This window comes from Silurus meridionalis, chromosome 11 (assembly GCF_014805685.1).
Source record: "Silurus meridionalis isolate SWU-2019-XX chromosome 11, ASM1480568v1, whole genome shotgun sequence".
NCBI lineage: Eukaryota > Metazoa > Chordata > Actinopteri > Siluriformes > Siluridae > Silurus > Silurus meridionalis.
This window is the reverse complement of record NC_060894.1, coordinates 14,599,413-14,621,438: the sequence shown is the minus strand read 5'-3', so window position 1 is coordinate 14,621,438 and position 22,026 is coordinate 14,599,413. Positions and strand designations below refer to the sequence as shown.

Sequence of the window (22,026 nt, the reverse complement as noted above, 5' to 3'; positions counted from 1 at the left end):
AACAGTTGTAGATTAAATGGGGCCCATGTTAGTTTTTCAGTTATGTGTGTCACTTTGGCGTAATTATAAAGCGGTTGTTGGAAGGTTCAGGAATAAACAAAAGGAAAAACTCCAGAATCTACATGAACACATTTCAATATTAATGTCAAATTTGGATCATTTCTACAATACACGAGCAAATAGGGGCAGTGAGAGTTTTCTTTACAGAGCCTGTATGCTTTCAAATAAAACTTTGTCCCTTTAAAACTACAAATCAAACAATCTTGCGATTAGTTAAAAAAACAAACACCTTTTTAGCTCACAAACTGTATCACTGCTACAAATTGTAGCATCTTCATTGATTACATAAATGCAACTATAATTTATAATTGCTTTTTTTGTTACTTTTAACTGACAGTTCATTATACCAGATTAATTTTCATGGTTTAAAATAAATGGGGAAAAATGTAAAAAACTATTAATTGCATTTTTTTTTTAAACAAATGAATGCAGTGCCATTGCTATATTTTGATTTTTTTTTTTTTTACTTTTCATTAACCTCTAATCATTTTTATTGTTCATAATCTGTTTCCAATCTTGAACTCTTACAGTTGTGTCCTTTTTTCCTCCAAATTAAATACAGTAAAAGCAAACTGATCCAAAACAGCTTCCTATTTGACATAATATAAAGCATACACAATTGTAATAAAAAAACAAAACAAAACACAAAAAAAACTAACATTGCTGACGTCAAGTCGCAAGTCATAATGTGAACTCAGTTTCTCATTTTGGTATGAAAATAGTTTATTAAAACTGATTCCCCATTGCTGAAATATTAAATGAGTTCACATCTGCACAAACTTAAAAATTATACAAACATCTCATCTCTGGTACAATGTAAACACTGTAGGTTAAAAACATTACAGCAAAGGGGGCTTTGTTTTGTGTTTTAGTCAAGGTTTCCATCGGTGACACTGACAGAAGAATACTTCAGAAAAACCTCCAAATCTACAAATATTATTAAAGTAATGTAAGCATATTTACAGCAGTTCTTTTTTCTTTTTTTTGTTGTTTAAAAACCTTTTTCTAACCAGTTTTCTCAGGGGATGCTCCTGCACTGTCCACTCTAGCTTGGCCCCTTGTCCCAACATGCCTGACTCAATTATTTAACATAAGAAGCCCTTCATGAATTTTACAGGGGGGCATGTTAAAGCAGGAAAACCACCAAAATGTGCAGGACAGGGATATGAAACACTGGCTTACTACAAGATTTTAACTCAATATTGGGACACTGAATCACAGGACGGTTCTCCATGTTAGCCAGACACTTGACGGTGAAGTCAGTGAAATCTTCGGAGGAAGACCAGGCATTGATGTTAGAATTTAACCATGGACTTTAAAAAAATGAAGCGTGTTTAAGAATGAAGCATGTTTCTGAACTAGTTCTGCTGATCAGTTTGTAGTGCCCAAGAATCCCAAGGTATGAATATGGAGTATGTGTATTATTTGAAATCAGTGCACACAGGGCACTGGCCTGGCCTGGTCTAGACTGTAAGAATGATGTTTTTTATTAGTTTTTTTCCTCTTTACATAATGGATCGCTTCCTTCACATCTAAGCCCATGCGATGCGATTGTATCGGTCCCACTAGTCCTATGTATTCCTATACATTTTAGCAAAAGATCACACAAAACACGCTTCTGATTAGAAAAGAAAAAAAAAAAAAAAACGTTTTGAGTTCCATCCACAACCCAGTGGGACCTAGGATTCATCTGCTTGTTTTTGTTCTGCAGGTTGGCTCTGATTTTCTTTCTCTGCACTTCCTTCTTTTGAAGGAGCTGGAGCTTCTGCCTTGGCATGAGGAATTTCATTTGTAGAATCTTTATGGCCTTCACGGCTGCTTGAGTCTCTGAGCATCTCGTGTCCGTTAGGCTCAAGTTTGTCGAGTCTATCGTCCCTGTCCCAGCGAGTGCTTCTCTCTCTGTCTCTGCGTTTCCCCCGTTCCTCATCTCTCCCTGGCTCCCTCTCCCTTTCTCTCTCTCCATCAGGACTTCTCCAGTCTCTTCGTGACCCCGCTCTCTCCCAGCCTCCCCTTGACTCCGGCTCTTCATGCCAGCCCCCAAAACGTTCACGCCCTTCTGACCTTTCACCCCCAAACTGCCTGCGCCCTCCAAAGCGCTCCTGCTCTCGGTTCCTCTCTCCCCTAAATGGAGGGCCTGGAGGTGGGAAAGGGGCTCGGATGACGTGTGACGGAGGTGGAGGCATGCCAAAACTCCCCGGAGGGGGCTCACGATGCATCATCTGTGGAGGGCCCCTGGGGGGCATCATCTGGTGTGGCATGGGAGGCATCCCGGGCCTTGGGGGAGGCATCGAGAAGCGCTGCAAGTGAGGTGGTGGGGGCATGCCTGGAGGGCGCTGAAGTGGCATCGACCCTGGTCTTGTACCCAAAAGCCCTGGTGGATTTTGCATGTTCATTCCAGGTGGAGGTACTGGTGGAACCGGGTTACCTGGTGGGATTTCAAATAATGTGCATATAATTAGGCATTATATATCTATAAACCTTAATATAAAAATACTAACATGCCAACAATGTTTCACTTCAAAGAACAGACAAGAATCCATTAACCATATTACAGAACAAGAAAAGCAATTGTGAAACATGTGACCACACACAGTTTAAAGTCTGAACAGTCAAAGAATTCTAAATTATTTTATAACAACATTTGAAAATCTGGGCTAACTTGTACAAAATCCTAATACTTCTGCAAAATATGATCAGTAGCCCAGAGCTAATTCTTATTAATACACACCTGGACCAGTGTTGAAACTGTCAACACCATCCCTACTGATCCTGGAGCCCATGCCTCCCGGATCACCAGACAAATCCTCAACTGAGCTGCCAACTGCAAAAACACATACAAGGAAATCAAACGAGTCACACTATCAAACAAGACAAGTTGTTTGCAATTCAGGTGTTTATTAGGCTGAGAGATAAAGTATGCAGTATGTTTGGATTTACCTGGTGGGATGCCAATGCCTGCTGTGGGAAGAGGGGGTCCGGCAGTGCCAATAAGAGGCATTCCACCCGGGGGCAGAAATCCTGAAATTGATGAACAGTCATTTACTCTAAAAAGTGCACAATCCTTCTTAATACATAGAAGGTGGCCAACATGCATAATTTGTGTTGATAATAGAAAATTATGTTCTAATGATGCTACCAGGAGGAATCTGCATAGGGTTAAAGCCAGGCCTCATAAAAGGTCCAGGTGGAGGAGGAACGCCAGGTGGAAATGATGGTGGTGGGATATTCATGGAAGCAGGAAAACCTGGGGGTGGAACTCCAACTGGCCCAGAGGGTCCTACCGGCTGGACCGGAGCAGCCTTGAAGGAAAGAACATATAATGTTTAACTACATCCTTATATAAATGTAAACTATTTAATCGACCGAATCCCATGTGTTTACATTTAAAGACTGTGTTAAAAGTTGAATAACTACAAAAAGCAAAAAAATTTAACGCTTTTTATGTGTAAAAAAACATTTGTAACCAAATGCTGTAATAATATATTTGAACTCACAGCACAAATACCGTAATGATCGTGAGTTTGTCATTTGCTAGAATATTCACAGTAGTCATTAAAAAGCATACAATACAGCTGAATCCAGGTAAACATAATTATTGTTGAAATTACATTTGTATGGTTATGTTACTTTGCATTACCTGCACAGGGAGAAGTGCTGGGCTCTCCTCCATCTGCCCTACGTCACCTCTGCCATTTTGAGGTGCGTCATCTGAAGTCTCCAGTTCACCCTGCACCCCTTTCCATTCTGAAAGAAATAGCCAGTAAGCTAAGAAGTTCTACTTCTACCAGCCAAAGCAACATTGTTTGTGCATTTTCTACATGTACATTTCTAACACAAATATTTAAAGTTGTAATCGCTCCTGATTTAATCATTTTTGTTATGAGAGTGGAGATAAAGTCAGTCCCACTGGCAAGAAGGATTATTTATCATGTGGTCAGAACATTCCTATATAGTTGTAAAACCTTTATGTAATTATGTTGAAAGTCAGGTCAAAAAACTAATTCTGTATAATTAAACAGTAAAAATGGGGGAAAAAAAGTCCAGAATATGGAGGTACACTGTTTTTCAGTGCTCCATCAACTTGTATAACCCATGCAGAGTGAAAACAAAGAAATGAGAGACAGAACATTCTGTGTAATAGAACAAGGAAAGTCTTTTCTGCCTATCAAGGCCGCAAACACAACAGGCTTCTGAAGTCTGTATTCAGAAATGACCTGACATTAGCTGTGAAAAAAATCCTAAACATATCTATATAGATTATACTGGCAAATAAATATTAAAATGTCTCAATGTGGGTGACTTCCCCCAGTATGCGAGGGCATCAAGTATCAGGTAATGCAGGCAGTGTGCGGGTGCGGAAAAACACAACAGGGAAAAGAGAGAATTTGTAATAATTGTTAATGTTTAAGGATTTAATGTATTGCAAAACAATTTTTTAAACAATACATCTCTACACATGAATAAATTATATTGACAAATCGCCAAATCTGAATGGAGAACATGTTACATCACAAAAGCTGTGATGCATGTTAATAAAGAAAGAAATTACAGAATTTGCAAGGCAAAAGAAACTGATTACCAGGGATCCACACACCAACAGTCACGGCTGGTTTACTATTAATGGTGTTGAATCTGAATTAGAATTCTGTGCATTGCATGTTACCTGGGGAGAGGGTATCGGTATCCAGCATGCCTCCCTCTCTAAAAACTTCCAGATCTTCCATTTTGGCTTTGGACCATGGAACATAGCTGACACCGAGCTCTACGTCCCAATACTGCTTAAACTCTGACTTAATTCCTTTGTTCAGAGCCCAAGCAATCTGTGGATACAAGTGAACATAAGCTTTCGGTGTGCATGAAATAAACATGCTGCATAGTTAATTAGATATTATTTATAAAAAGTACCACATCTATTACCTTTATGGCTTTTTGGTTAACTTTGTAAGTGCCTCTGCTTAGCTTTTGGAGAGCTCGAAAAGCATCCTGACGATGAACCATGACGATGTAGGCACAACCTCGAGGAGGAATCATCTACCAAACAGATGAACAGTATCCCAGAAATCAATCAACATTATTTACACTGTATATAAAATAACATATTAAATAGAATGTACACGTTCAGAACATACGTTTATGGACTCTATCTGGCCAAACTCCTCTAAGAGACATGCCACGTCCTGCTGTTGTGTCCTTTTGTCCAGCTGGCCAACCCAAAGTGTAGTGCTGCACACTGCATGTGGGAAAAAAATTACAGTGAGAGTGACAATCAATCTCAGAAATAACAGGTACATTAAAAAGTAAAATAAAATATTGTCGATTGTGTACTTTAAAAAAGTATTTAACTTCAAATTCATACATGTTTACATTTTTAGATCAGGTGGTAAGGAATAATAGGCTTATGGAGTTTTGAGGCCCAAACTCTATCAAGAAAAATTATCATGGCTCACCACTTAAAGTGTCAGGTTTGATGGGAGGTAGGCCTTTCTGTCTGCGTTCTCGCTCCTTCTCCCGTTCCCTTCTCTCCTGAGAGCGAGAGCGAGGCGAGTGGCGCCGCCTTTCTCTGGAGCGAGAGCGCGACCGCCGATGTCGGAAGCGTCTGGAACGGGACCCTGACCGTGAACGCCTTCTTTTAGGAGATCTAAGTGGGCAAAGAACACAGGTCATTTGATAAAACTGGATTTGCAAAGTTTACATACAAAAAGCATATACAGCATTGATTGCACAAACATTATTTTTCAGACATGATCTGAAATAGCTGCCTGCCACATCTCACCTTGAACCAGACCTTGACCGTGTTCTCCCGCCATCTTGGTGCTGTCTTGTGTCTAACTCCCCAGGGACCTCCTGTAAGAGGACCCCCCAAAAAAATGGATTACACAGATTTGTTTACTTAATGAACTGAAAAGATAGGAGGTATTCTGGAATACAGAATCAAAAGACATTAAGTGTTGTTTAATTTCATATTATTTCTGAGAACATGGAGTTTAGGTTTCTTTTGAATGGTCTATAAATAATCAGAGAAATGATAATTGAGCCTTGCCTGATGCTGCTGTCCACCCATTAGTTGAGGAAAGACATTGTTTTGAGGAGGGAAGGATCCAGGGAAACCAGCTGGTACTACACCTGGTGGAATCATCCCTGGGTAGGGTTGAGGGGGCATTCGGTTGAAAGCCTGAGATTGTCCATTTGGAGATGGAACCTGGAACAAGATGTTTCATCAAATTATCAAAGGAAGGATATACAGTGACTGCGAAAACTTATGGTTTTTGATAAACACATGCATGTAGGGCTGAAAAGATTCCTAAAGTAACTCAAGAAAATTCAAATACAAACAAATCCTCTATACAAATTATTTGCCTCAATAATTCGTTTAGTCCACTTAACCACACATGACAAATATTGTTTCCCCATGGACCATTATTACTGACGCACCACCCGCTAAACTCTGGAGCGTTTGGACAGGTAAACACAGCAGATGCTGTAGAATGAAAAATTGAGGAAATGGGAGCAAACAGTTTGATAACTTGTTGATTTTAACAGACTGTTATTTACTCTTGTATATTTAGCATTGTTCTTTAATAAAGAAAACATAGTTTTTTTCTGATTACTTAATTACAAAAATATTTGATAGCTACATGCATGTTCCTTTTAGTTCTATGCAATAAATTAGGTAGTTTAACGCTAAGAAGATTTATTTGACCGAACGCATCTATATAATTATACAAATATTAAACTTTATTTTAATTGAAAAAGCCTCCCTAAGCACGAATCACAGTTTACACACTCTTAGCATCCGAACAGATGATTCAAACGTAAAGATTAAACACTTTGCCACGCCTTTTGTATTTCTTTATGACCTTGCATTCTGGTTCATCCCAAAGCAGTTCAATAGGATTTAGGTGTGGCAACTGGGCAGGCCTTTCATTGATAGAGAACATTACAGTTGACTGTTTGCTCTCTAATAATGCCTTCAGAACCTAAACCTTCAGCTCATTGTCTTATATGGTAAAGATGGTTCCAATGAGACGGAATTGCATGGTGTTATGGTATACCACCTCCTTTGTGATGTTTTACATATGTTTGCAAAGGGGTTGGCTAGTAATCTGATCAGCAACAGCTGATGCTTTAAAACTAGAACATAAGCACAGTAACAAAAAGAAATCAACAAAGCCACAGATGAATAAAATGGTGATATGTAAATTTAATTATGAAAAGCATTGTAGTAACAATGCACAAACATAATTCTTCACACTGTCAGGAACAATTTAAAAGTCCTAGCAACTAAAGCAGAGTAGTCACAAAGTCCCAGGAGATGATTTAACATAAAACTTTACCTGTTGTTCTTGGCTCATGCCCATCATCTGCTGTTGAAATTGTTGCATCTGACTGGGAGCTTGAGAAAAGACTACTGAAGTCTGCTGAGGGATTTGGACACCCTCTCCAAAGGCACTAAAGGGACAAACAAAACCATGATGTCAACACCAGCATGCACATTTATGGAAAAAATGCAAATGTACAATAATGCTAACACAAAAAGCGTATCTAGGTCATAGCGTACAAGGCAGGTTGGACAGTGGATGCCTCATCCTTCTTTGTCTCTTCCCCTCCTTCTGGTTCATCATCATAATCAAAACGGTCAAGAATTTTCTGAAAACAGAAAGAAAGAAATTCACACAGCATATTTTACCACAATTCTGGAAACAAAAAGCACAAAATATTTAAGAGGCTTTATACATGTACTCACCTTGTCGAATGTGGCTTTCTTCTCTGCAGGCTGTGTGGTGTGTATGTGGCTCTGTGTCAAACCTGTGGGTGGTTGAATAGAGGCTTGTATCTGGAGATGAGTCAACATATTATTCTCCAGAGCTGGAGACTGGGGCTTCCCAGGCTGCTGGAACGTCTGGAGCATCTGCTGGAGCTACAGTTAGAATGGTAGAGTTAAACCAAGCTACAGACAGAGCATTGTAGACACACGGGATTTGGTGTAATCAAACCTGTTGGCCTTGTGAGGACTGGAAGAGCTGAGCTACAGCAGCAAAGGCATCAGAGTTCTGCAGCGTTGCCACGGGTGCCTGCACAGAGTTAACTGGCACAGCTGTGTGACTCTCAGCCTCCCTTACTGGGGACGAAGGAGATGCAACTGGAAAAGAACAATTTTAGTTTATTTTAGTCAGTAGACAAAAAGGCATGTTTATCCAAATAATACCTTTAAATTCAATTTCATTGGAGCTAATTGTGTTTTAAAAATGACTCCCCACCTGGGCCATTGTCCACACCTGGAACTGGGCCTGAGCTGCTGGATCCAGCAGCCATATCCAGCAGAGGCTGGATCACCTCAATCTTAAACACACCATTCTTTTGCCACAGGTTCAAGACACGGACGATCTTACTCTGCAATCATAAGACAATTAACCTCGTACGTGCTAAACAAAAACAGATTGGCCATACCAGTAACCAGTGACTAATATAAAATTATAAAATACTTTTCACAATACTTCAGAGGTTAGAAGTGAAGCAGAAATCAAATGTTAGTATCATTGCACAGTCCATGAATGGACATCTTGTTCACTGTCAAAAAACAACAACAAAAAACAAAGCAGCCCAAAACCGTGGGTGTTTTTCTCACCTTGTCTTCACATCCCTATATTAAAGAGGGGTGAAAGGATTGGTTTTATTTATATATTTATTTATACAGTCATAAACTTGTGGATTTCTGACCATCAAACCATATGCGCTTTCAAGTTTGAGTCTCCATTGTTACCTTGTTCCAGTGAAGGCAAATTCTATTGCTACAGCATTTAAAGACATTCGACACAACTTTGTGCTTTAAACTACAGGGCAAATGTTCAGGAAATGCTCACATATGAATATGATGGTCAAGTGTTCACATAGTGGTCAAGTGTCATATATGGTGTTGGACAAAATAATATTGTTTGGCACAACTAGAGATACGAGTCAGACTTGTGAGCACAAATGTAGCAATAAAACTAATTCTACATGCTTTCATTGTTTTTGACTACAGGCAGATGTAACGGTGAAAATTGGACAGAATGGTCTGTTTTTAGATTGGACTGTGTCTGCAGTGAAACATGTGACACCTGTGAAATGGGACAACCACACAAACAGGAGAGGCAAAATAGAACTGTGATCTGAAAACAACTCTTACCCTATCCTCTGTGGGACATAAGCAGAGGTTCTCAAACGTCCCAGTGATGTTCTTGGTGAACCGGGGACCAAACACATCCTTGTCTGCACCAAACTGATGCCGTGACTGTCGCACAATGGAGTCCACAACATAGAGTCCTGGTACTTTATACTCTGGCTTGCACTGGAAAAAAGGATAACATTCAAATGCAATCTTACGTAAAACTAAAATAATAAAATTAATCCAGGTAATTAGCAGAGCTTGCAGCATTGTACAAAATAAAGAAAAACCCACAATTACCTTCTTGATGAATTTCTCAACAATCTGGACAACATGCTTGTATAACTAGAGCACAGAAATACACATTTTAATGCCTTGGAGCAATACAAGTGATATTACTGCCATTTGTACAATACGCAAAAAAGGACATTAAATGGATGTACAAATCAGTAAATGTGGTTAAAGTGTATTTATTTGCTGCATTACAATAATTTAAGTTTATACTTTAACACTTACTTTAATGGCTTTTATTGCAGACTTTGTAATGGAGATCATCTTAGCCCTGGAGATTGGAGGTTTCGAGTCCATCAGGGAGAACAGCTGTATTGAAAGAACATAAGATGGCTGAATGCCAGTTGTCACGTTCAATTCAATTTGTATAGCATGTTTAATAGGGGGCATCGTCACAAAGCAGTTTAACAGAAATAAACAAACTAAGAATATAAATTTGAAATGAATAACTTTTACGGCAGTTGGTAGACGTACTTACAGTATACAGTGCAGCCTACAATTATCTTGTACAGCACTTCAAGTGAGAGTTGGCGGTGTTTGGATTTGAACTCAACTTTCTGATCAGAAGTAAACCACCCAAATCACTGAGCTACCACTTTAACATGGAGTAGTACAATTGAGCACTGGTTTGTTTACAGTAACATATACTGTGATTTAGATAGATCTTTACCATATCACCCAATGCTACATGTAAGTATGCTGGCTGACTCCTATACAACCACAAAAGCCTAGTTGTCTACTAGATTTTTCTTTCAAGTCAATCATTTATTGCATAGCCACACTCGACACACATCCAGAAAACGTTAAAGGCGTTATAACTGAAATGCTGTTGGGGAGGTTAGTTTAGGTTTAAGGTTGGTGCATAAACATCTGCAGAGAACCAATTTGAAAACGATCTTTTTTTTCTGAACGAGCCAACGAAAGGAACAAATCGATATTACAGAGTTAATATGTTGAGATCTTACTTACTGGTTTACTTCACAACTACAAACCTAACAAAAGCACAACATTTCTATACTAATTTCCTAATGTAAGTTAAACAGATGTGCAATAGTGTTTCACAAGCAGTTATGTCAATTGGCTCAACAATAACATCAAGTGCAGAAAAGACAACCAGAATTTTTTTAAGTAAACATCTTAAAGTTCCAATTGCTTAAAATTGCATTCTGGGTCTTTATCAATGATCACTGTTCACAATGCTGTCTGTGCAAAGCAAAGCTGATGCAAAGGATTACATGTTATTTGTGCTTCCATGTTCTTGTTTCACACACAGATTAGAAAAAAATCTGAATTTATAAATTCAGGATCGCAAATTACTCCATGATTGAGTCTGCACTCCTGGCCAAACTGCAAAAATTTATAAATTGGTGGAAATGGATGAATGTACACAGAGCTACAACTTTGCCTATCAGAAAATAAGTTAAACTAAAAGCATTTACATTTACTAGTCCTTTTCTATATATTTGTGTGCACACAACTATTTTTTTTATTTATCTATTTTTTTTTATTTAGCTGTGGTTGAGGTTGAACAGGGGGTATATTCGGACCACTGGAAACACAGAAACCAGACTGTTTCAACTACTGCTTCACTTTTACTGGAAAAATCGTTTCACATTATAATGTGCTTGATCACTAAAAATTGTGTACTGTAAAAATGTTCTGTACGGTAAGATTTTTTTGTGCAACAAACGCTTTTATCATCAAATACCAAAATGGTTGGTGCAAACAGTCTGCTGCCTGAGTAGAGCAATATCAGAAAAAAAAATTAAATAAATACACATTTAAAGCAAAAGGCAAAGTAAAGGCCACGGATGCTGAGAGTTTCAAACGTCGAAATTTTCAACAGACGGAAATTTTTACTTTGCGAAGCAATTCGTGGTCCACTCAAACTAAGGGAAGGGGCTGAGTGAAACACAAGAACATCTCTGTTTAGCAAAGCAGAAGTGTAAAGTCTGCACTAAATGGCCCCGAGTAGTGAACTACCACCAAAGAAAACACAGAGATAGAGACCAAAATAAATAACAAAATACCGCAAATTAAAAAAAAAAAAAAAGGTATTAATCTTTTGCATTAATCTAACAGGATGTGCTAGCTCTGTTCTGCGCTTGGGCTCTTCTGAAGTATTTTTTCTGTGATATACAGTGTGCCAGCCTGTCAATCTCTGACTATAAAGTAACAGTAAGAGAAACAGAGTTTGTGTGTAGAATGTATGTTCAATTATTGAAACACTGGACTGGGTGTCTGTAAGCAGAGACACAGAATCTGCTCAGCAGTATTCAATAGTTCATTGTTGCAAAATATTGAATGAACATAACACAAAGAGATTAACACCAACAGTACTACCTTATGATTACTACTGATAATACTAGTAGCAATGATTTATTTAAAACTATATATATATATATATATATATATATATATATATATATATATATATACACACACACACACACACACACACACACACACACATACATACATATATATAAACAACAACTTTGGAATCAGATGAGTAGCAAATTGAGTCAAATTAGATTTTCTTGTCATTAGAGAAGTCTAAAAATCAATAAAATATAATAGACATTTATCTTTAGGGATTAGTTGTAATAAAGTAATAATAAATAAATTATGATGACAAAATAAATAAAATGAAGTCATCTTTCTTTAGTGTAATAATAGTCAAAAGTAATAATAAATATAATGAATAAAATATACTGTAATGAATAATAATAAATGTAATAAAAAATTTTCTTAGGGGTTTAGGTGTACTAATAAATAAGAAACGTTTATCCTAGGTGTTTAGCTGTCACAAAGTAGTTTAGACTTTAGAGAATAATAAATATAATAGACATTTCTTATAAGGGTTTATTCGCGATCTGATGGGTGTGTAGCAGCAGGTCAGTGATGCTGTCTGTCTCCTGAACAGTAAAAAGCTGAAACATGAGGTGTCGGATGATATTGGTGGTGGTAATGATAGCGATGATGTAGATGATGATGATGATGATGATGATAGTCTATGGGGTCACCTCGTGCTATGAAGTAGAGGATGGATGGGGGCTGGTGTTGCTATTCTCACTTCCACCACAAAACATCAATGCTAACAACATTGAACTGCTGCACACACACACACAGTGTCGTGTAAATATTCGTGGCTGTCACGTTCGCAGTTCGTGTAACTGACCATGGAACTAACAGAAGTGTAAACCAAGCGGACATGAAGTGCAGAGTGAGAGCTGGGCTCAACTACACGAATAGCGCGCAAACACGGCTAAGCACAGAGCTCCACAGTTAGCAAAGAAGCCTGGAGAAGAACTGAGCGGATGGTGGATAGATGGGTCTTTCTCTCTACATGAACTCTTTGTCGCGTTCCAGTCCAGACTACACACAGCCACCATGAGTGCACACGCTTTTAGCAAATATGCCGTAAGTTTCTATTCTAGTCCAAGCAAGAATGCTAAACCGGGGCCCAAGACAATCCGGTTAGCTAGGTGGCTAAGCTAATGCTAAGCCATTAGCTCCATGCACCTGTGGAGTTTCATTAGAACTGACCTCGTGGTTAAACGCGTTGACCGCATCCATTGTGTTCCACTTTTTTCTTTTTATTCCGAGCTTCTTTCTCTTCGTTAAATTTCCAAAGAAACCAAGGACTGCGCTTTAACGGGCCATCCCAACATGTCCGCCACCGCCTCTCGCCCTCGGTGAAGACAGGAGCCGAGTCGTTGCGGCGCGAAAGGCATGCCGGGATCGCGGCACGTGTTTCCCTGTGCCGTGCGCTAGGTGGCGCTGCGGAGATGACTGCAAGACCGTGGCCTGGAGTAGAGCCAGGCTGCAGCTCGATGAGGATTTGATGATCAACGAACATTTAAAACACGTCGTATAAAATAAAATGTATTATTCAAGGTCAAGCTAGTTTTGGGACTCGGGGCCAACTTGGTTTGAGCTGGTATAAAGAATCCAGCTGCCTAGATCTTGTTCAGACTTCCTATAAGAGTTTAATTTTTGTCAGGGTTACAATGCAGGATTAGATACCGCCTACTGTACAGCGTGAGGCAGAAATACACCATGGATTGGAACATATTCACAATTAGTGATAGTTGATCTTTCCACAATTGAAAATCCACACAGTGGGAGGTGGGGGAACACCCACACGGACACAGGAGAGCGTGCACAGAAATCGAACCAGGTATCCTGAGGCTGCAAGGTTGCAACCCTATCCAATGCACCACAGTACACACTGTACATACAAACGATCAATGTATGTATAGGCACAATCAGCCTAATGTATAGGCTATAGCAAAAAAAAAAAAAAAACTAAGAAACGAGGCTAGCGATTCTATCATCTTCTGCTTCTTCTCCTTCTTTCGGCTGCTCCAATTAGGGGTCGCCACAGCTGATCATCCGTCTCCATACTACTCTGTCCTCTACATCTACATCTTCCTCTTCCAAACCAATTACCTGCATGTCTTCCCTCACCACATCCATAAACCTCCTCCTTGGCCTTCCTCTTTTCCTTCTTCCTGGTAGCTCCATCCTCAGCATTCTCCTACTGATATAACCCATGTCCCTCCTCTGAACATATCCAAACCATCTCAATCAGGTTTTTCTCACTTTGTCTCCAAAATGTCCTACATGCGCTGTCCCACTAATAAACTCATTTCTAATCCTGTACATCGTCATCACCTCCAATGAAAATCTCAACATCTTCAGCTCTGCTACCTCCAGCTCCACCTCCTGTCTTTTACTCAATGCCACTGTCTCTAAACCATACAACATCGCAGGTCTCACCACAGTCCTATAAACTTTCCCTTTCACTCTTGCAAATACCCTTCTATCACAAATCACTCCTGCCGCTCTTCTCCACCCACTCCACCCTGCCTGCACACTTTTCTTCACTTCTTTAACACACTCTCCATTACTTTGCACTGTTGATCACAGGTACCTGAACTCCTCCACCTTCTCCACCTCTTCTCCCTGCAACCGCACCACTCCACTGCCCTCCCTCTCATTCACACACATGTACTCTGTCTTACTCTTTCTGACTTTTATTCCCCTTCTCTCCAGCACATACCTCCACCTCTCAAGGCTCTTCTCAATCTGGTTCATACTCTCATCACAAATCACAATATCATCCGCAAACATCATAGTCCATGGGAACTCTTGTCTGACCTCGTCCATCAACCTGTCCATCACCACTGCAAACAAAAAAGGGCTCAGAGCTTTCCTTATTGTAGCCCAACCTCCACCTTAAACCAGTCTGTCTTTCCTACTCTACACTTCACTGCAGTCACACTGTCTACATACAGAGGCTAATGATTCCATACAGTTCATTAATGGTCTTAATCAGAGGTGCCCAAAAAACAGCCAAAAAACAATCTGAGTGCCATTGGCTGTTATATTTTTAAAGTTCTAGTTCAATGGTGCTTTTAGTACAATGAGAAAAAAATCCAATTTATTTTAACCATAGAGTTTAATACCTAAGACAGCTTTTCAGTGACCTCTAATAAAAGACATGAAGCAGGTGCTTATTATTCAAAAGTTTTTTCCAAATGATATATTTCTCCATTATTTTCTTCTTCCATACAAGATATGGAGAGTCAAATTAAAGGTCACCATATGCCAACCTTGGCCTGCATCTCTAGTCTAAATATTGAGCGATAAAAAAACAAAAACATTTTAGGAGTAGTGAATAAAGATCACACCAGGTGATGCATATGGCAATTAAAAATTAATCTACACAATTATGATCCATGCAAAGAAACACACAAGAATCTTGTGTTTTGGGTTATTTTCAGGTCTTTTTGAGGCCCAATTAAAGATGCATAAAATCAACAAATATAATAAAATGCATCATTTACCGCACCCATTTTTTTGGAGTTGTGTTGATGTGAATATTCATGCAGTATTTCATCTGGAATCACAAATATATTGGTTTGTTTTAGTAAACTGTTTTAGCAAAGAGTCAAGATAATTACTTGGGGTTTTGAAACTTCATAATTAAAATAATAACAAGCATGTCTCATGGTTTTACAGATCCATTCTGTGGAAAAACATATATTATTAAATGAAACACAACTGAATACTAAAATTAAGTTTTTAGGGCGTCTCAGATTATTTTTATTCTTTTAATACTCAGTAGCTGCTTTTTCCAAAGACAATTATATAAATTAGTGCCTCTTGGCAAATGTTTTAAAATGGCACTTGAGTAAGAATGCACAGCACAACAAAAAATCATTTCATTACAAATGATATTACAAACAACAGCTTAAAAAAGAATATTTTCAATATTTGGTATATTGAGAAAAAAAAACACAATTCATGAGCTCAACAACCATTACTTTTAAAGCTAAATTTCAATTTCACATTTCACAACAGCATAAGCTCTACTTAACATTAGTGTGTGCAATTCAAAATTACAAGGTGTGTAGTGACATTAATGTATGTCTGACGTCAATGAAAGAAAAAAAAAAAAACGTAAGTCACATTTTTATTCAGTAGTTCTAGATCTAAAATAAAAATTCAGTTGGTTCAACTCAAATCATTATCTTTTTTAATGTAAAAGACAAAATGTTAAGTTGACACAACTTGTATTTACTTGGTAGATTCAACTGGTGTTCTGAATTTTTGAAGTAAATAATGTCGAGTGAACTCATATAATTATGCACATAAAAACATGAGGCTTTTTATTAATTTTACCTACAATTTCAAGTTGAATTTACTTAGAGTGTAACACAGAAATGGTGCATACTGTATGTATTTTAAGTACACATAATGTTCACCAGTGTTGTTTTAATGACAAATTTGTGCAAAACCTAATGATCCAGTTCAGATTAAATGCAACACAGTAGAATGGAATAGAACATGCAGGAAAAAATCTGACCTTTTGTACAAATCAGGTAACAAGAAGGATATGCCATATTTGTTTATATTTCAGCGCGAACCTAGAGTTTTATTATATTTTATTTAAGATGCCATCTCCACCACACTCCACCTGGCCCTTACTCACCTGGAAAACAGGGATTCATACATACAAATGCTGTTTATGATTTCAGTTCAGCATTCAACACTATCATTCCTCAGCACCTGGTTGGGAAGCTGAGCCTGTTGAGCATGAACATCTCCAGAGCAAATTGTTTAGGGGAAGGAAGACCAGTAGGGCAGTGACCAAATCAGGTCTCTTTACTGTGTATTTCTCTTTCTCTCACACACACACACACACACACACACACACACACACACACACACACAGACGGGTCTCACTCCAAGTGCACATCTTCCCCCCAGCCCCCACCCCCCCACCCTCCCAGCCACGCACACACACACACACACACACACACGTTATAAGGAACGGAGAGATTATACACTGTCTCTTGCCAATCACAGTGACACTAGTCAATCATGAATCTCAGATGAATCGCAGATGTGTGAGAGTGCAGTGTTTATTGCTAAATGCTTATTGTTGCTCTGTGATGTAGCGTGAGCAATTAAAATTATGTGGTTGGCTAGAGGATGCCATGAAATTGTATTCATTTATTCCCAACAGTTTATTCTCTTCATTTCATAGCGTTGCACTGTTTCCAGTACGTGTATGTGGATGTTAGATTTTTTGTCCAATCAGATTTCAGCCTCTATGTGCTGCCATGTTAATCTAATCTGCCCAGGGCCTTCAAAGTCTGTACTGCCGGCTCTTTCTCCATATAGAATATTAACAACAGGTCTGTTTTTTTTAGCGAATCAGATTTCATATTCGCCTCACAGTGCATGGTTGTGTTGGTAGTGTAGAGGTTTGGAGTTGTCTTAACTGGTTTTCTAACTTTAGTAAAATGGTATTCACCTTCCATATGTGAAATGCCTCTCTCTCTGTAATGCCACACAGTGTTATATTGTGTTTTTGTATAGTATTGATGGTTTCTATAATTGCGATGTGATAGTGGTAGTATTAAGAGGTGGATTAAGTCAGGTAAGTCCTCACTGAAGGCCCAGGTACCAAATGCATGGCCCGTCACTGATATATACATTCATATAGTTAATATACAGTGGAACCCGGTTATCTCGCCCTCGGTTACCTCGACAACCCTATTAAGTCGACGTTTTTGAAGTGGAACCGCCAAATTCTAGCTTTTTCTAAGTATTTTTTATCGGTTATGTCGACTTTTTTTATGTCGCCGAACCCTAATATTTCGAGCACAAGGGGGGGAAAATTTGCCGCAGAAGAACTCGCGGAAGTGGCGGAAAAATCAAGGCTTACAGATGCTACAGGTGTTGTATTGTATACTGGTGAATCTCTGCTGTTAGTTAGTGCACATATGCCTTTTGTTGTTAAATGTTATGCGATGAACGGGAGGCGAAAGCTGCGCTTGGCGGCGCGGAATGTGTGATGACCATCCAAAATCATAGAATGAACACTGGCAGGACCGGGGGGGGGAATCCGCGGTGCGCTTTGGGAAGAAAAGAGCAGCCGTTGAGAGAGTGCCGGTGGGAAGGCACGTACCGGGATACGCATGCGCGATAACAACGACCGCCGTGAACCAACATATACCAACAATAACGGACAGTGAGAGTGTGGAAGTTTAAATAGGAGCTGGTGATGATAAACGAGCACCATATGTGCGCGATTGAAGCCGCGGGATCTTCAGAGAAAGCGGCCGAGATAAGCACCTGACACGCTGAAGGGGCGAAGGGGTCGTGGCAGGTGAATTCCCGACAGATAAACATGTACTGTATGTATTTTTATAGCATGCCTTCATCAAACAAATTGCGGCAACGCTGTTGTGTAAAAAACCCCTTCAAAAACACGTGCATGCACATTCTCATTTATTAACGCACATCATGTACATAAAGAAATTTCAAGCACGTTAATATACTGCCGCCATTTTGATTTTCGTTTATCTCGATCATCGGTTACCTCGATGCTTTTTGGCGACCCCCTAGGACATCAACATAACCGGGTTCCACTGTAGTATATACATACATGTGTGTGTGTTTTGTTCAAATTTTGCTGTGTTTTTCTTTCTTTTTTTTAATTTCTATTTCCATGTGCTTTATTGTGTGTTAATGCTGGGATTGAACTACTGGGATTGAACTGCTCTAAATTGCATCTTGTATAAGTAATACTATACTTTTTCCTACAGAGGGTGCCATTGTTCCAGAAAGAAACAACTCGGGCCAGGTTGGACGTTTTGGATGGTGATAACACACCATGGTCCATTACACATTATTCATCGTTCACACAAAAAATAATATAACATACAGTATGTTATGTTAATTTATTGTCTACGGTTAAATTATTTTCTAATATGATCAAATATCACTCAAATCTGTATTTGGTTTTGTGTTTTACACACACTATCCATCACTTAGGTCCAACAAGGAAACATTTACAGATTGCAAATCAAATAGATGGACATACAATATTTTGCTGCCAAGAAGTGTAAACAATTTAGGAAATGATCCTGGGCATATATAATGAGACGAAGCTGATGAATCTCCATGATAGAGGAGAAACCCAGACACCACACATACTGAATTGCTATTCATTAGGGCTGTGGGTGTAGATCCTTTTTTACAGTTGAAAAGTGTTATAAAAATGTAACAGTGGTGCCAAACAAAATAAAACTGGATAAGAAACACAGATGTCAGGGGTTCTCAGTAACTGTTCATGACCATTAGCTTGCAGGTGACTGTTTATTATGACACAAATACACATATTACAACACGAGAATATTATGCTTTGTATAACAAGTTCCAAAGAAACTTTCTGAGGCATTGAGAGGACATAAATCCTTTTCAGTTACATCTCTTCATGTATTCATTTGCATGAGAATATTGTGGTTTTTAATCTTGCAGCTTGCATAATTTTTCCTTTAATCATTCTGAAACTAATAAAAGGACTTTATGGCATGCAGTATTACCATGTAATAGAGAACTCTTGTTTTGTTCATTTCTAATTTTGGGTAATTTTATTTTTTTACATTTTCACTCTGGAACTGACACAAAAGCTATAAGGTTTCAATTATATTTGCCCTCCCTTTCCCTAAAAAAGGGACCATGCCATAGACGACGTATTATTAAATAGTGCTATTTACATACTAAAACATTTATTTGAGAAAGTCCATTTGAAAACACAAATACTGCTTAATATTATTTAAACATTTTAATCAATTGTTTGGCATAATTTTATAACACCAAGGTCCTAATTTATAGATTTTTTTATAATGCAGCAAAATGCGAAACATTAGCTAATATGCAATGTAATGCATTAAATTTACAATTCAATACATGTGGAAATCATTTCTAAGTCAATAAGGCTTGAATTCATAACTTCATAAGAGGGATTAGATGAAAAAAGGAATAGTTCATGTTTTCATTGCAATTCTGCAACAGCAAATTGCTCCAAGACTACAAACTTACCGTTTAAGCAAACTATTACCGTACAAAGTTTGTTTGAGCTGTTACAAGCCAAGGCAGTTTAGTTAGATTTCAAGTGATTAATGTTCACCACACATTTTACCATACACGTTTGTGTGTGGTAAATTTTTGTTAAATATATCCAGATACAACATGCCTGGGGAAGCTGGATTACAAAAGAAACACTCATATATTAAACTGTCTTTTTTATGATTATGATGTCTATATATTTTGCTTTCAGCAATCTGGCTTCAGGTGCACTCATGGAAGAAGCTACAGCCTGTGCTTACCTTTCCATTTGTCAGCTTGCCTTTTCACTTTTCATCTTTTCATTCTTCAGCATCATGATGACAGTTTTCCAAGAACAGTGCCAAGATCTGCTTCCAGCCATTTCATCTGCTCTAAGGGGATCACTATTTTGCCTTAAAAAGTGTGTCCTAGCTGAACAGTGGATAATCTATTTTTAACATACTGATTACGACATGCACTCCTTAAATAAACTCAGAGTTTATTCAGCACTCGGTTATTTACTATGAAATAAGTCAGTGTGGAGCTAAAAATGTGAAAACTAATGTGACAATGAAAATAAATTAGATGAATGTTCGACCCTTAACTACTTAATTAAAACAGAGAACTGTTTAACACCTATAACTCACTCAATACCTAGGTTTGTATCAACTAATCATTTAAATAAAAAGATAAACTAATTCATTAAAAAAGTTACAAAATAAAGCATATTATATTGTGCATGTCACATTTGCTTAAAAATCAATACAAGTAAATATTTTTGCTATAATATGTTAGAATTTCAATTTAGAATGCTCCAGACATACAGGCATATATTAATTGTTTTATTTTCTACTTGTAAGAATTTCAGAATTACAATATAATGCATGTATTTGCCTAATATTAGGACCCAGCTATCATTGAGGTTCACTGTCTTGTAGTGTCTTGGGTTATTACTTAAATTTACATTTAAATTAACATACTTCTCATACTTTAGTTTCTATATCTAAGTTATCATCTTATCTATCAGTATACTAGGAAGAATAAAGACAAACTAAATAGTTTATTATTGTTAATAGATTATTTATTAAAAGCACACACACACACACACACACACACACACACACACACACACACACACATTTTTTATTTATAAATATTGCATGTTTCATCATTACATAACATTTAAAATACCACATGCAGTGTATAATGATATACAAGATAACATTTATAAAGTGTCTTTTAACAGCAGTTAATAATAACAATAAATGATTCACATAATTGTATTGCTGCAGTACTAAACAACTTATAGTGAATAATACCACATTCCTCCACAGAATCTCAATTTATTATTTTGTGCCACAAAATATTATGTGTCAAAAATAATAGTTGTTTGGCTTGTCCAATCACTACACAGACAGTAGATTCAAAGGTAAACAATGGCATCTTTTTTGGGAAAAATCTTACTTAAGTTACAGACTTTGAATAGACTATGTGAAAATAGTTATTCAGTCAAATGTATACATACAGTGTATAAACTATAGATTATAATACAGTGATGTCCATGAGAACGAAGAATGTTTGTTAATTATTTTTGAACAAAAGATTAAATAATAAAGACATATTTTCACAGCCTTTTTTGTTCATAATTACTTTGGACCAGCAGGTAAGCCGATGTTTAAGACCATTATCACACCATATTATGAAATTTATACCAATGTGCAGTAGAGTTCTAAAAGCTTTTGATAGCCCACATTTTTATTTTTTTTATTTTTATATTTTATAAAACACGATGTTTGCTCCTGTGTAACTATAACACCTTTCAGGAACCACCATTTTTTAATCACAGTAAAACTATTAACTAGAGGATAAAACTCTTCTTTTATTGTTTTCTACTGGTTTAAATATGCTGTCCTTAAAATATAATGTTTAACCATTTAATTCAATTGGCTTTTTACATATGCGACTATAAATTTAATGTTTAAAAATGCAAATATGCACCAGAAAATGTAATAGGGAATATCCATACATTTATAAGATAGAAGATAAAAGCATGCAGACATGGGTCAAAAGCTTCAGTCAATGTATAGTGACAGCAGTGAATTGAGTTTACTCAGAAT

General features: G+C 37.7%; 1 protein-coding gene across 1 annotated transcript; it reads right to left on the bottom strand.

Annotated features, from left to right (window-relative positions):
- Positions 1 to 758: 758 nt before the first annotated feature.
- On the bottom strand, positions 759 to 13,314 carry scaf4a (SR-related CTD-associated factor 4a). The gene is made up of 20 exons (XM_046861514.1): positions 13,046 to 13,314; positions 9,722 to 9,805; positions 9,506 to 9,550; positions 9,227 to 9,388; positions 8,319 to 8,451; positions 8,055 to 8,200; positions 7,805 to 7,978; positions 7,619 to 7,707; positions 7,395 to 7,509; positions 6,101 to 6,259; positions 5,834 to 5,904; positions 5,508 to 5,698; positions 5,190 to 5,290; positions 4,978 to 5,091; positions 4,724 to 4,880; positions 3,698 to 3,804; positions 3,197 to 3,359; positions 2,998 to 3,078; positions 2,789 to 2,881; positions 759 to 2,485 (listed from the first exon to the last, which is right to left on the bottom strand). Exons 1-20 carry the CDS (start codon positions 13,073 to 13,075, stop codon positions 1,740 to 1,742), a joined length of 2,961 nt encoding a protein of 986 aa, XP_046717470.1. The 5' UTR covers positions 13,076 to 13,314; the 3' UTR covers positions 759 to 1,739.
- Positions 13,315 to 22,026: the final 8,712 nt, after the last annotated feature.